Below are 15,967 nucleotides of genomic sequence, written 5' to 3'. Positions count from 1 at the left end.
TTGGGTCCAGGCCATTTGAAGACCGAGGCCGGGTTACGACCACCATTTAGGACGCCCCACTCCACGCGTCCCTAGGTTAGGAAGGGCCGCCTAGGGTCGGACGGGTTGCCTCTTCCTAACCGGCCCTGTTCCCAACAGCGCGGAGCGCGTCCTAAATGGCAGCGCCCATCCACATGGGCGCTGCCATTTTTATGTCTGGATGCACAGCGTCCAGCTGTGGTGCACCAGAAGTGACGCCGCGACTTGCGCTTTGCGTGCCACTTCCGGGGGCCAAACAGGAGCGCCATTTCAGCATTCCTTTTCGCTTGGCCGGAAGGCTCCTGGTCTGGCCGCTGGGGCTTCCGCTGCAGCTAATGGCGGCGGCACACAGAACGCCCACTTCGGGCGGTCGTAACGCACCCATCTCCCTTCTATGAACCCACTAGAACACTGAGATTCATCCAGAGAGGGCCTCCTCTCTGCCACCACATCCCGGCTCGTTTGTGGAAAAAGAGAGCGGGCCTCCTCAGTGCTGCTCCCAAGCTTGACTCCCTCCCTAGAGCGGCCACGCGGCTCCATCCCTGCTTTCTTTCAGCAGCAGAAAAAAAACTTTTATGCTACCAGGCTTTTGCCACACGACTGGGTGCTGTCATGTTATATACAGAGTTTACAAATTTTCAAATATAATGCTTTTAATCTTTGACATTGTTTTGCTGTTTTTTACACTTGTCTCTTAATGCTTCTTACTGTTTTAACTTTTAGACTATTTAAAATTTTTTTGCCCTTGGTCCCTATACGGGGGAAGGTGGGCTATGAATAAATAAATTAATACTAGTAATAATTGTCTCTAGGTATTTGAGAGCTTTATCTTTAAATCTTCAACCAAATTACAGTATAAATCTCCTTTCAGGGCTTCATTGTGCTGCAAAGACGTATGGGCCTTTTGATTAGCCTCCCCTTCATCTATTTTTAAAGGCTCAATGCGGACAACCTTCCACTGCGCAGGGAGGAAAGGCCACACTGTCTGCCAATTTTTCCAGCGATTTCTCAGCTTGGCCAGCAATCCTATAGCTCTGTTTTCCCTCCCCCCAAGCCCCCGTCTCACGCATGCAGGCACCCCCCTCTGTTGTGTATTCTACCATTTACATGTTTTGAAGTGGGATCTCAGCAGAAAAGGTCCTCCTATTTTCCTCTATTGATCGTACTGCACGGATCTCACCTGCAGGGACCTCCCCACGGACCCTCCAGACGGCCCTGGGCTGCCTGTCAACCTCCCCACTGATTTCCCTCACTTCAATAACAAACTGCCATATGAGCTTGTCACCACTGCTTACAAGTCGAGGTTGGGGAATTGGTCGGCATGTCAGAATAGAATTCCAGCCTCTGCACATGACCAACTGTGAGTTACAATGCAAACATGTCGACTTAAGCCACCACAATCCTAACTGGATTCCGCTTCATTTGCCTTGATGTTTTCAGAACTGGCAATACTCCTCTGAACTGGTAATGGCTGTGTGCCAGCTGGCAATAAAAAAGATTGATTTATCCAACAGGCCAACTCTTAACAATTGCCAGCTATTTCCTTACTGCATTTTCCTTTCTAAAACCGCTGACTGCGTCACCACGGGTTATTGTCTCCTATCGAATCATAGAATCATAGATATAGAGTTGCGAGACCACTAGGGCCATCCAGTCCAACCCCTGCCATGCAGGAAAATCCAAATCAAGCATCCCGACAGATGGCCATCCAGCCTCTGTTTAAAGACCTCCAAGGAGACTCTCTCACCCTCGAGGGAGTGCATTCCATTGTCGAACAGCCCTTACTGTCAGGAAGTTCCTCCTAATGTTCAGGTGGAATCTCTTTTTCTGTAGCCTTGCATCCATTGTTCCGGGTCCTGTTCTCTGGAGCAGCAGAAAACAAGCTTGCTTCCCTCTTCAATATGACATCCCTTCAACAATTTAAACAGGGCTATTCATATCACCTCTTAACCTTCTTTTCTCCAGGCTACACATCCCCAGCTCCCTAAGTCGTTCCTCATAGGGCATGGTTTCCCAGACCTTTCACCATTTTTTTTGTCGCCCTCCTTTGGACACGCTCCAGTTTCTCATGTCCTTTCTGAATGTAGCGCCCAGAACTGGACACAAATATTATAGGTCGGGCTCGACCAAAGCAGAATACAGTGGCACTATTACTTCTCTTGATCTAGACACTATACTTCTATTGATGCAGCTAAATAGCATTGGCCTTTTTAGCTGCCGCATCACACTGTTCACTCATTTCAACTGTGGTCTACTTGGACTCCTAGTCCCTTTCACACGTTAGTTTCATTCGCCAGGTGTCACCCATCTATATCGTGGCATTTATTTTTCCGCCCTAAGTGCAATACCTTACATTTCTCCGTGTTGAATTTCATTTTGTTAGCTTTGGCCCAGCTTCTAGTCTATCAGGTCATTTTGAATCTTGATCCTGTCCTCTGGGGTTTCCCCTAATTTGGTATCATCTGCATTTGAAAGTTGCTCCCCATCTGTCATCCAGTCATTGATAAGATGTGAATAAACACTGGCCCAGGACCGAGCCGTGGGACCCCACTGGTCACTTCCTCCAGCCTGAAAAGAGCCATTGTTGAGCCACCCTTTGGGTTTGGCCGGTCAAACAATTACAGATCCATTTAACAGTTCCTTGTCTAGCCCACATTTTCCAGCTTGTTTGCAGTATGTCATGGGAACCTTGTCAAAGGCCTTACTGAAATCAAGTACTACTATATCCACCGCATTCCCTTCTCTACCAAGCTGGTAATTTATCAAAGAAAGAGAGTTTGTTCTGGCATGACTTGTTTCTCTGAACCCATTGTTGACTTTTGTTGATTATGGCATTGCCTTTAGATGTTCACAGACTCTCTGTTTAATGATCTGCTCCAGAATCTTCCTAGTACTGATGTCAGACTAACTGGACGATATTGTTTGGATCTCTTTTTTCCCCTTTTTGAAGATGGGGGCAACGTTTGCCCTCCCCAGTCTGCTGGGGAGATCCTGTTTTCAGGATTTCAAAGATTATTGCCAATGCTCCGATTTACATTTGCCGTTCTTTTAAACCCTTGGATGGAGTCATCTGGTCCGGGACTAAATTCCTTTAGATAATAAGGTGTTCCTCTACTCTCTCTTTACTATTCTTCTGAACTGCCCCTATTCTTCCTCTGCTCCATTATCCTCAGGTGGCACCCTTTGCCTTTTCGAAGACTGCGGCAAAGAAGGCTGTTGAGTAATTCTCCTTTTCTCTGCTTCTGTTAGCCTTTGCCATCTCTCCACCAGTGGCCCTACCGTTCCTTCTTCTTCCTTTGCTGCGGACATATCCAAAAAACCCTTTTATTGTTCTTAACCTCTCTAGCACGCCTAGTTCGTTCTGCCGCTTTGCTTTCTGCCTTTACCCCCCTACACATGCCTGCTATTTCTTTGATTCCTTTTGTGATTTCCCCCTTTTTCCATTTCTTATACATCCTTCAGTTTCAAACTTCGCTCGGTTGAAGTTCCTTAGTCCTCCATCCTGGTTTCTCTGAGACACCTCCCGTTTTTCTTTCTCACTGGAACTTTTGACATTGTGCCTTCAGTATCTCTCTTTTGAGCAAGTCCATCCGTCCGACTCCTTCTCTTTAGTATTTCTGACCCTGGAATTCCCTCCCTACTTCTCTACGTTCACTGACAACCGCTCTCCTAAAGTCAGCATGCGTGCTCCCTATCCTGGCTTCTCCTTCCCCTGTATCTACAAACTCCAGGAGAACATGGTCACTTCCACCTAATGATCCCACCACTTGCACCCCTTAACCAGCATCCTTTGTTTAGGTCAGATCTCTAAACATAGCTGACCCCCTGTTGCCTCTTTCACCTTTTGGACCCATGAAATTGCTCTTCCAGCAAGTCCGAGGAATTTGCTCCCTTGCCTTTGCGATTTGAGTTTGACTCCAACAACTCTCGGATAGTTGACGTCGCCCATCACTACTACATCTCTCTTTCTCTCTATTACCTCGTCTCAACTAGATTCGACTCCTCAAATCCCCCACATGTAGTGACTCTCATAATTCAACAGATCTAATCAATCGGGCTGCCACAGGCTTCAGTGTTCGTGTCTGTCATTGTTAATGAGCCGCAGAAAATTTAATAGCTCGTTGTGAAAATGCGTATTCTTAGCCGTTATATTCTACACATAACCTTCGGAATTGGTGTGACACGCTATCCTAAACATACCAAAAGCTGGTTTTGTACTTGATTAGGCAGAAGACAGTTTGTTTGCTTATATATAGCTGGCTTCAAAACTGACTGTTTGAAAAATTGACAAGTAGGCGAAAATCTGTGTTAACAGATACAAACAACACGGGATACTACATACCAATTGCCTGACACAGGGCAATGCATTCGATGCTGGTTCGCAGTTCCACATAGAGACACTGCGTGGCATGCTCTCCCCTACTTCTGTTCTTTTTATCCCGGTTCAGTATCCCCCCACAGAGTCATCGTGAGGCTTCATGCATCATAGGAACTCCAAAAACCCAAACCTCACAAGCATAAAAGAGAACATAGATGAGATACTGCTACATCACAAAATAGAATCACGTGTATTATCCACATGTCGCATCCCAATTCTCTTAATCTTACTGGACAACCCGTCCAACAGGTGCTGTATTCTATGCACGTTTGCCCCCGACTAGGACTGCTGTTGCCTGGTAATTCATATTTCAGAGATTTCAGCAGATTTTTCCTCCCCCCCCCCCCCCCACACCATTGAACCCATTAATACTGGCCCCTGCTTACTCATCAGGATTGTTCTCCGATTGCCATGAAGTTCTCGGATGTCTCCAGAATATACCCCTGCATGTATACTAAGTCCCAACAAAAAATAAAGGCCTGCAAATCTCCACCATTACGCTCCACTACCGCTTTCAATCAACCTATAGCTGATGTTCACAAGAATCACCTACCTGTTCGCAATAACAGTTGTGACAAATAACCATATTAACATGACTGGCAAAGTTAAATGCAACCAGTACAGACTATTAAGGAATGAAGGTGTTCAATACATGTTAATATTTTTATTGTACAGAAAAGTAAATGCATCTTTCTCATATGTACACCAGTTTTCACCAAAAAAGAGCACTCCAGTTATTAACCAATGCTCTAGAGATATGACACCACATGAGGTGAATTATAAATGCACTACACAAAACTTGTCAATTGCATATAAATTTTTTGGTTATCCAGTCCAGCCATATTATTCTTAAGGTTTGTCTAAGTTAAAGGAAAACACTCTTTCCTTAAAGAATAACATCGATAAAAAGATGAATTATAGATGCTTTACATAAAGAAAAATGCATACAAAGTAAGACTGTTCTGAAAGAGCATGAGACTAGATTTTTAATACTAAACTACACAATCATCAGCTTAAATTGTTTATATCTGTAGCCTTCAAAATATACTTTTTTCACATCAATTAGTGGTTGTTCTTTTGATTTGACTTATCCTGATGACAAGACATTTTTCTTCTCAAGTCTACAGGCTTTCCATATTAAAATGCTTGCCAGTACAAGCCCCATAAAAGATATTGATGCTTTGTTTTCAAGATCAGCTATTGCTACAACTGTTAAGTCCAAAGGAAATGAAACCTCACATCTTTTACTCATTTCAGTAGGAGAGTTATGCTTAAGCACACAAAAAACATCCAGTCTAATCAATGGGACTGAAAGTGCTCATCTTCACCTGAAAAATGGTATATATCTTAATTATACCCTTGATATTGTATGCAACTAGAATAAAAAGCACGTAGCAAATTTCTGTTCACCATTTGCCAGAGATTGAATTCACTACTGTTCTTAAAGTCTTGTTCATTTAAAGTGCCAACAAATAATAACCCTGGGTCATCTTACCTGTGCAAGTGCTTACACTTTGGAAAATGCAACAGAGCATTTTGCAAGCAAGCAAACAAACCAAAAGTTGAGGATAACTAGAAATCAGGTTGTCTTTTATAAGTAAACTATCACAGCTTTTATTGCTTGTTTTTATATTGTTTCGCTGCAATGTAATTTAACAAACTAAAGCATTTACCTCTATGTTTTAAAACTTCAGTGTGAAGTACAATTGCTCCAATCCGACCATTTCTTTGGTATGGATACTCTGATATACAGTAAATATGGAGGCCAAGATCCTGCATAACGCCGCATGCCTTCCACCCCTGGAAGATAGTGTCCTGGTCCGGAGAACACTGCCACAAGGATTACTAGTTGAATAGTGGGTGGGAATGAACACAGGGGGCACCCATTCTAGAGAGAGGCGACACACTTGTCAGATCTCCAGTGAGATGCTGTCCTAAAAAAAAGTACGTACACATTTTTAACCTGGGTTTGGGTTAGCATACTAGTGCTTTGGGATTGGACTAGGACTCTGGGAACCCTGTCTGAATTCCTGCTCTCTTGGAAACCTCCTGGGTGACCTTGGGAAAGTCACTGAGAGAAATGCCATGGCAAAACCATTTGAACAAATCCTGCCAAGAAATTCTGCAATAGGTTTGCCTTACATTTGCCTAAGTCAGAAACAGTGAAGGCATGGAACAACAACAACAATCTGGGGTTTTCAAGATTTCGCTGGACCTAGAATCATAGAATCATAGAATTGGAGAGACCACTAGGCCATCCAGTCCAACCCCCTGCCATGCAGGAAATCCAAATCAAAGCATCCCTGACAGATGGCCATCCAGCCTCTGTTTAAAGACCTCCAAGGAGACTCTATCACCCCCGAGGGAATGCATTCCATTGTCGAACAGCCCCTTACTGTCGGAAGTTCCTCCTAATGTTCAGGTGGAATCTCTTTTCCTGTAGCTTGCATCCTTTGTTCCGGGTCCTGTTCTCTGGAGCAGCAGAAAACAAAGCTTGCTCCCTCTTCAATATGACATCCCTTCAATATTTAAACAGGGCGATCATTCACCTCTTAACCTTCCTTTTCTCCAGGCTAAACATCCCAGCTCCCTAAGTCGTTCCTCTAGGCATGGTTTCCAGACCCTTCACCATTTTTGTCGCCCTCCTTTGGACACGCTCCAGTTTTCTCAATGTCCTTTCTGAATTGTGGGCGCCCAGAACTGGACCACAATATTCTAGGTGGGGCCTGACACAAAGCAGAATACAGGTGGCACTATTACTTCTCTTGATCAGACACTCTACTTCTATTGATGCAGCCTAAAATAGCATTGGCCTTTTTAGCTGCCGCCATCCACTGTTCACTCATGTTCAACTTGTGGTCTACTTGGACTCCTAGATCCCTTTCCCACGTGTTTCCTTCAGCCAGGTGTCACCCATCCTATATCTGTGCATTTTATTTTTCGCCCTAAGTGCTATACCTTACATTTCTCCGTGTTGAATTTCATTTGTTTAGCTTTGGCCCAGCTTTCTAGTCTATTCAGGTCATTTTGAATCTTGATCCTGTCCCTCTGGGGTATTCCCCCTAATTTGGTATCATCTGCAAATTTGATAAGTATGCTCCCAATTCTGTCATCCAGGTCATTGATAAGATGTTGATAAACACTGGGCCCAGGACAGCCCTGTGGGACCCCACCTGGTCACTTCTCTCCAGCCTGAAAAAGCGCCATTGTGCGCACCCTTTGGGTTGGGCCGGTCAACCAATTACAGATCCATTTAACCGTTCCTTGTCTAGCCACATTTTACCAAGCTTGTTTGCAAGAATGTCATGGGGAACTTTGTCAAAGGCCTACTGAATCAAGATATCCTATATCCACAGCATTCCCTTCATCTACCACGCTGGTAATTTTATCAAAGAAGAAAGAGATTAGTTGTCTGGCCCGACTTGTTTCTCTGAAACCCATGTTGACTTTTTGTGATTATGGCATTGCCTTTAGATGTTCACAGACTCTCTGTTTAATGATCTGCTCCGGAATCTTTCCTAGTACTGATGTCAGACTAACTGGACGATAATTTTTGGGATCCTCTTTTTTCCCCTTTTTGAAGATGGGGACAATGTTTGCCCTCCGCCAGTCTGCTGGGATCTCTCCTGTTTTCCAGGAGTGGAGTTTCAAAGATTAATTGCCAATGGCTCCGATATTACATTTGCCAGTTCTTTTAATACCCTTGGATGGACATACCTAATTGATGAGCACTGTTTACATCAACAAAACAAAAGGAGTTAGGTGTGTGATGTCTCAACATGCACACTGTGTGTGTGGTGTGTGCACAGACAGCACTCCCCTCTCTATTCACAAAGGTGGAGCATTCCAGTGATGCAAGCACACAGTGGTCCAAAACAGAGCTTAAAGCCCCACTGCAACAAAAAGGACTTATTTTCAGGTAAAATGTTTAAAGTCAGTCTATCACCGTTCTTCACATAGTCATTTGGTAGCAAAATAAAGTGAAATAAAACACACACACCAGTTATATTAACTTTTACAATCTCATCAGCATGTCTTCTGTGCCTATAATGCTTGTGATCAGCTTATCTAATTCAGTTGAATTCAGACCAGTGACATCACTGGCGAGATCTAGATGGTATGGCAGATGGTGGCTCAAAGACATCATCCTCAACACTTTCTTCAATAGGTTTCATTTTCGGTGATGTCCTTAAATGAGGAGATGGTTGACCTGGCAACATTTTAAAAATAAATGAATAAAATCAACTTCTTAAATCTTTCCTTTAAAACAGCAACAATAAGTAGCATGGCCTATTCTAACTATGAGTGCCAGCATGGTCTCAAAGTCTGAACATTAGACTACAACTCTGGAGACCAGGGTTCGAATCCCTGCTTGGACATGGAAACCCACTGGGTGATTTTGGTTCTGTAATGGTCTGAAGGTTGTCCTAAGTCAGAAATAACTTGAAGGCATACAACAACAATATCAAATGTTGGCTCTGTATATCACCAAGTAACTCTAAAGAGAGCCTGCATGATGTAGTGGTTTGAGTGATGGGCTCTGGCTCTGGAGACAAAGGTCGAATTCCTGGGTGACCTTTCAGCCTGAAAGGATGGCAATGACACATCCCCAAGGAACAAATCTTGCCAAAAAAACAAAACAAAACAAAAAAAAACACATGACAGGTACACCCTAATGTTGCCATAAGCCAGAAATGTTTGAGGATAAATTTAGGCAAACTAACAGAGTATCTAGGTGCCACAGAGTAAAATAAAATACAAAATGCAATGAAATGAAATTAACTTATTGCTACTTCTTGCTTATTTTCAGCAATCCACCAGGTTTTCATTATTTTAACTTCATTTTCAAAATATTATTTATTAAAACAACTATACTTCACCCGTATGAATACCCAATAAAATTAAAATACCACATATATGTAACAGAGAAAGCATTAATCATAATAAAAAAAGAAGCAGCATAGACAATAAAGGACAGACAGAATCAAAAAAATCAAAATGATAAAACTTAAGGGGAAAAAACATAGTTCGGCATCCTTCTGCTTAAATATATTGAAAAAAATATGCAGCAGAAAGTTTTATTTTAAACAACTGTATCCTGGCAACATGGTTATTTTAAAAAGCAACAGGTTAGCTTAAAAATTAAACTCATGCAATAACCTAACTCTCTCTCTCTCTCTTTCTCTCTGTATGCGATTTTCTGTTTTTGCAGAGGGGCCTGGAACAGTTTCCCCACGAAAACAGAGGTGTGACAGTATTACAAAGCAACATAATCTACAACGAGCTCTTGTACACTTGGACATCAAAGAAGAGACAGTTTTAAGTAGTGTAGCAGGGATAGGGAGTTCTGGCATGTGGGGGTCACCAGTTTTTTGTTCCTGGAATCCTCTGTGGGCTTCACAGATTGCCAAAAATGTCAAAACAACACAAAACTGGATATGGCCAAAGTGTCTCTTTTTTTGAATAACAAGTATTGCTTGCAGTTAGGTGAATGGTTCCTCCTGGAGGCCTGTCAGAAAAATGTAGTCCAAGAAAGTCAGAGGCCACCAAAACAGCTTCAAGGGAAGGTATGAGGTCCCAGGAAGGGGTGCAAATCCTTGACTATTTCATCTTTACATGCAAGAATAAATAATTATAGTAGTTTTTTCCCCCTGCTGTGGGAGAAAAATGAGTACTTAGCCACAATATTTAATACTCAAATGCCATAAAGTGTTGCAAAGAAATTATACTGTATAGAAAAGCACATTGGTTTGTTTTGTTTTGCATGAAACTCCTTTTCCTGTACAGGAAAAGTTTTCTGGGAAAGGGGGGGGGCAGTATTTCCTATGCAGAATGTCTTTCCTATGTTGTTTTTTCTGGCTAATAATTCATCCACAACACTTTAGGATGTTTAAACGTTTGGATAAAAATGCGCAAGATTCTATTATTCTATCTGCCAGGAAACTTGTTTTTTAACCTGAGAACAAATAACAAATATTTTTCCACCCCTAGGTTTGAATTCCTAGAAAGAGGGTTTCTCTCTCCATCAACAATAATACTAAGAAGCTAACAGACAGAATAAAGCACCTTGAATGTGCAATGCAGGCCAAAGTAGGCCCTATTGATAGAATATACTGAGTATTTTAAGTGGCAGTACAGCTGCAGATATAGCAGAATAAAAATACAGATGCAGGTGCTTTTTCACCTCCTGCGATGCATGCTGGTCCATGTTATTTAAAGCAATATTCCCCTCCCCCTGAACTGTCCTGACAGGAGTTGTCTTCAGAAGCAAGGTCTGTAAATCAACAACAGCAGAAGGTACCAAAATTCAGGTCTGGATGGTTCAGAGAGGGAGGGGAAACAGGAAGAATCAAGCACCTGCACTTTGTTTTATATCTAAAGTGACTTTGCAACATTTTGGGAAACTTGCGTGTTGTTGGAAACCAGAGGAAAATTGGGCAGGAAGAGTATAGGCACATGTTGGTGAACCTATGGCACCCTCAACCATTTCGGAGGGCATGCAGAAAGATGGAAGGATGGGGGAAGAGGAGGAGCAGGCACACGCCACTTCCTCTTCTTCCCCCCCCCCCCACCTTTACCTGCCTCACCAGCTAAAGGCCTGGGAGGGCAGGGGGAAGAGGGACAGGTGCACACTTGTTCCTCTTCTTTCCTCTGCCCTCCTGGGCCTTTAGCTGTCTCCAGGGAAGTCCCGCCCCTGGAGGTCCTGCCTCCAGAAGGTGGAGGTCCTACCCCCCAAACATTTTGCCCTTGGCACCAGGTAAGACCCAGTGTACAGAACCTAAAAGGTTCACCATCACTAATAGGGCTATCATCCAAATTTAGGTTCACCTACAATCCAATTTAAGTGTGATTTTGTAACACTGACACCACAAGAGAATACTAGGAACAAGTTATCTGCTTATCTCTTTAGATGAGTTCATGAGTTAGTGTACAGTTTTCTATGGTAACACTCTCATCATAAGATGATATAGCACCTTCGAGACTAACTGAGAAAAAGACATTTTAGCATAAACATTTGTAGATATGTGAAGTCAGAGGCTTGTAGATATAGATTTTGTGGGTTTTTCGGGCTATGTGGCACATAGCCCAAAAAACCCACAAAAACTATGGATGCTGGCCATGAAAGCCTTCAGCTTGTAGATATGTTTCACCAGACACAATGGGCTGCATCCAGGAGTCTATAAAAGCTTATGCTGGAAATGTCTTTTTTCCCCTAGGTCTCAAAAGTGCTACAGGATTCCTTTTGATCTCTTCATGCTAGAACAGGATAACATGGCTATATTTTTAAATATTATTGTCATCATAAGCTTTACAAAAAAGAAATAACTTCTTCTGTGAGGTGAGAATTGTTATTTTTCATTTTAAAAACATTAATACCTTTTTAAAAAGCATTTTGGTTAATATGTGATGATATCAACAGAAAACACCATGCTGTAAAGGATTCACTCCATAAGCATTACAGAATTCTTGTTGGCCATTTCCTTAACATAAAAGCAGAGTTAGGTTCATGACAGTAAATATTCAACACACATGCTTTCATTAGCAATAACTTTAGTTTTAGGAGACAAAACTATATATAGTATTAAGGAATTAAGCACCACTAGCTTCTGAGCAAACCTGCATGCCATTGCACTGCATATAATACCTAATTTTGTTTATTTCTGTTGTAGAACTTAAGTTTTAGTAAATACTGGCCCATTTGGCAAAACTTGTCTAGTAATAGAGGAGGGCAATGGCAAACCACCTCTGAGTATTTCTTGCCTTTGAAACCCCTATGAAATTCATGGGCTCACCTTGGGCTGAATATAAGACATGAGGTTGCCATAACCCACAAGTTACTTGAAAGCACATAAACACACACACACACATACATGTACAATAAGATATTAGATGAGTATTAATTTCCAAAAACACTGACATTCTAGAATATACAAAGAGGAATAATAGTTGCAGAGACTATTGTGAGTAAGCAACCCATACTCCCAATAAATAAATATACAGTATCTATAGAGTTCTGCAGTGTAACAGGAAACCAACACTTATACTGTACAAGTTGCTAATACTAGGCACATCTAATTTCTATAGCTTTTCTTGTTTGAAAATACACCCTGTTCCCTTTGAAATTAAAAAAAAAAAAGATTTCTGTTCTCCCAACCACCATTTGTACTGCCTACTGTGAATATCTGGATCCAAAACAATATGTGTATACTGTAGTCCCTTGTGTAGAGACAACCATAGACAGCAAAAAGTGTGGGACCTTAAGTGCCATCCTGAGTGGCTACATGCATGCATACCTACTGAAAAAGCCAGGGCTTGCCATCCATGGAAGCTCAAATCCACGGATGGCCAGCCTTCAGTTGTCATGGATGTGCTGTATAAGTATGCACATGGACAGTATTTGCTAAGAACTTTATCGCACAGGGCTCCCAGGGACCACTCTCAGAACGGAATGGAAGGGGCCTGGAATGAGTGAGGGACGAGTGGGGGACGCTTTTTATCGCACACTCCTTCCGTTCCCCATCCGTTCCTCATCCATTCCAGAGGAGGAGATTTTTGAGGATTGTTCAAAACAGTTTTCAAAAATCTCCTCTGGAATGGACTGGGAACAAAAGGGCAGGGAACAGAATGAGTGAAGGACTCTGTGTGCAATAAAATGCATCCCCCACTCATTCTGTTCTCTTCCTGGCTCCTTTGTGACCATTCTCGTTGTGTCGCAGGAGCCCTGTGCAATAAAGTCCTAAGTCTATCTGCCTCACATGGACAAATACAAGCAAATAGATTCTCTCTCTTTCTCTGTATGTATTGTGTATATGTGTGTGTGTGTGTGTGTGTGCGCGCGCGCGCATGCACACGTATATCCTTGCTCAAACTACTATGAAATAAATATGCACATATACATACTTACATGTGTAGAACTGGTCTATGGAATTTGCTCTGCAATGATCCCCTCCCATATGTAAAGAACTGTTTTTAATGCAAACATCATTAAATGAGCATGCATGTGAAGACTGACCCTGCTCCACACTCTCTTTACATATTTTCTTTAAAATATGGTATAACGTAAGAGCCCAACTGGAACCAGAATAACAGAAAGCAGTCTATGAACACATTTGTGGGAGTTCACTCTCTTGTTGTTGTCACAAATCTAGATACAGCTTCCTCATCTTCTCTCCCCAAAGGCATTCTGCAATATTTTGTGAGACTTTTGGGGATTACTGCCATTGACTAGGACTTTAAGGAACTCCTAGAAATGGTGAACAGCTGGTTAATGACTCACGGAGGGAGGAGGCTGAGGTAGTCCCACGAAGAAAATGTTGCAAGCCCTCTTCCCCATCACTTGAACTAGCCATGCTGTTTCTCATTTGCATCACAGAGAGTTGTGAACACAGGCTGGGCTGCCGATCTATTTTTTGGGATGCCTGTAGAGAGAGACATACTACTCTTAAAATCTTCTATTACTAATGCAACATTTAATAAGACATTTATATCCCATACTCCTTTTCTCCAAGGAGTTCAGAGCAGTATGCATTTCCCCAGTGACCATTTTATCTTCTCAGAACTGTGAAATAAGTTAGGCTGAGAGATGGTGATTCTGGGCAGGATTCTATTAGCCAGCATAACTACTCCAGTGAAAAAGGTGCCATGATGGAAACATCAGAGGAGGCAATGGAGTGACAGAAGAAAACAGGCTATAGATGCTGTGACAATGGGGAGGATAGGAGTGAAAGCCATCAATGGAGTTTATCAAATGGGATGGGAGGCTCTCAATTTCTAAAGGGAAGATAGCGAGGTCAATTCGAAAATTCACATAATTATGTGATTACTTATTACATGGTAAATTCACTGTAATGGCCTCCCCAAATGCAACTCAATTCTGTGCAAAGTAAGCCATCACATCGGTGGGTTCTTGATTGCGAATTGGCAACCTTGCACATTCTCAGTGAGACTCCAGATGACTGGAGCATTGCCTATTTAGGCGAGAGAGAGAGAGGAACCAAGGAACCCCTCAATTTACAAAAGAGGTTGGGGGGCGGGATGAATGGTTGAAAGAACATGCTCTATTCACGTTAAAATGAGCATATATTCACTCTTGTCACATTAAAACATGAATATAATGATTATCCAATAGCTCCGGGTCCATGCCTCTTAATTAGCAGGCAGCAGCCCCCCCTCAGCAATGCTGAAGGACATGTGGAAGCAAAATTGAAGCAGAATTGCAGCGTGGCTTCATAGGAAACCCCCCTTCCAGATTTGGGGGGGGGCAACCAGGACCAAAGGAGACATGTACATCACACCAAACAGCACATTGAGTGCGAAGTTGCCTAGCAACAGGGTTTGTGACTTCGCTAGTTCACCGAATTTACTTAACTGTGGATTGACACGTGATTGCATTCAGAGTGAGTTTGGACTGCCAGTGATCGCATGTGGTAAACTTTCGCGCAATCACGTGAATATGCATGATTCCATTCAGGATGACACTGGATTATACTTCCAGTTTCAGTCGTGTGATATCGTCCATCATCAGGAAATTAAGTTGTCCTGGTGGCTTCCAAGCTCAAAGACAACTGATTCCCTCACTACCAATGCACCTAAGGCAAAAAAGGACTTATATGCCAATAGGTGATTTCCACCAATGTAAGTAGTCCTGGTATCTGAATAATTTGAATCAGCTATTAAGTTACTACTTCATCTGGGTGGCTATTTATAGCTAGAGATAGGTTTGAAGAGGGAGCTGTACTGTACCAGCTATGATTGTGCCGGTTTTTTCTTCTGCAAAGTCAATTCAAGTAAAGAATCCCAGTTTCAAGGCCTGGAGTTCTTTTGAGCATAGCCAGTACTGGAACTATAACAAACATGGCTTGTTTCCCAGAGGTTTTCCACAGTATGAACCCTAGTCATTTAGCTTGTGTAATTTTAGTGATTTTAAAGATCTAATTTTTTTGAGTTTTTTGTGGGTTTTTCGAGCTATAAGGCTATGTTATAGAAGAGTTTATTCCTGATGTTTCACCAGCAGCTGTGGCTGGCATCTTCAGAGAATGCTGGCATGGAAGAGAGTGGGGTATTCAACTTCATAACTATTTTTTAAAAATTTTTATCATTGTTGAACAGCTTTATTATTTGACTTAATGGCCCTTAATAAGAAAAATTCTAAAAAACATTGAAATTTTGGGAATAAAAAGTGATATAAAAAATGTTTTATCAGTCTTCTCCATCCTCTTCAGACATCTGCCAGGGTAAAGTTGCCTCCTCTTTTCCAACCTGGTGAAATCCAGACATTTTAGACCGTAAGTCCTATCTTTCTTAATTAATATTCATGCTGGCTGTGGTGATGTACACACTTGTAGTCCAAAATATCTGTTGGGCACCAAGTTCGGGAAGGCTGCTGCAGGACCATGGACAACCAGAATGTCACAGCATACATGTGACAAAGACTTGTATCCACAAATACCTGTGTTAAAATTCAACCATTTGTTTTAGAGGTGTTAAGAGAAATCTTTGTTGTTTGCAGTATGATTGCAAAACCAGACAAAGCTAAGGCTTAGTTTTAAACATGCAGAATATATGATGTAA

The 15,967-nt window shown here is 42.2% G+C and overlaps 1 protein-coding gene across 3 annotated transcripts in view; it reads right to left on the bottom strand.

Annotated features, from left to right (window-relative positions):
• Positions 1 to 8,072: 8,072 nt before the first annotated feature.
• Positions 8,073 to 15,967, bottom strand: part of LOC121917014 (blood vessel epicardial substance-like) — an 87,396-nt gene continuing 79,501 nt past the window's right edge. For all 3 annotated transcript variants that reach the window (XM_042442644.1, XM_042442609.1, XM_042442616.1), the window contains 2 exons: positions 13,674 to 13,815; positions 8,073 to 8,606 (listed from right to left, as the gene is read on the bottom strand). In XM_042442644.1, coding sequence (XP_042298578.1) covers positions 8,494 to 8,606; positions 13,674 to 13,815 — 255 coding nt within the window. In that variant the 3' untranslated portion in view covers positions 8,073 to 8,493. The remainder of the gene's footprint in view (positions 8,607 to 13,673; positions 13,816 to 15,967) is intronic.

This window comes from Sceloporus undulatus, chromosome 1 (genome assembly GCF_019175285.1).
Source record: "Sceloporus undulatus isolate JIND9_A2432 ecotype Alabama chromosome 1, SceUnd_v1.1, whole genome shotgun sequence".
NCBI lineage: Eukaryota > Metazoa > Chordata > Lepidosauria > Squamata > Phrynosomatidae > Sceloporus > Sceloporus undulatus.
The sequence above is the reverse complement of the archived record's forward strand: the minus strand, read 5'-3'. Positions and strand labels throughout refer to the sequence as shown.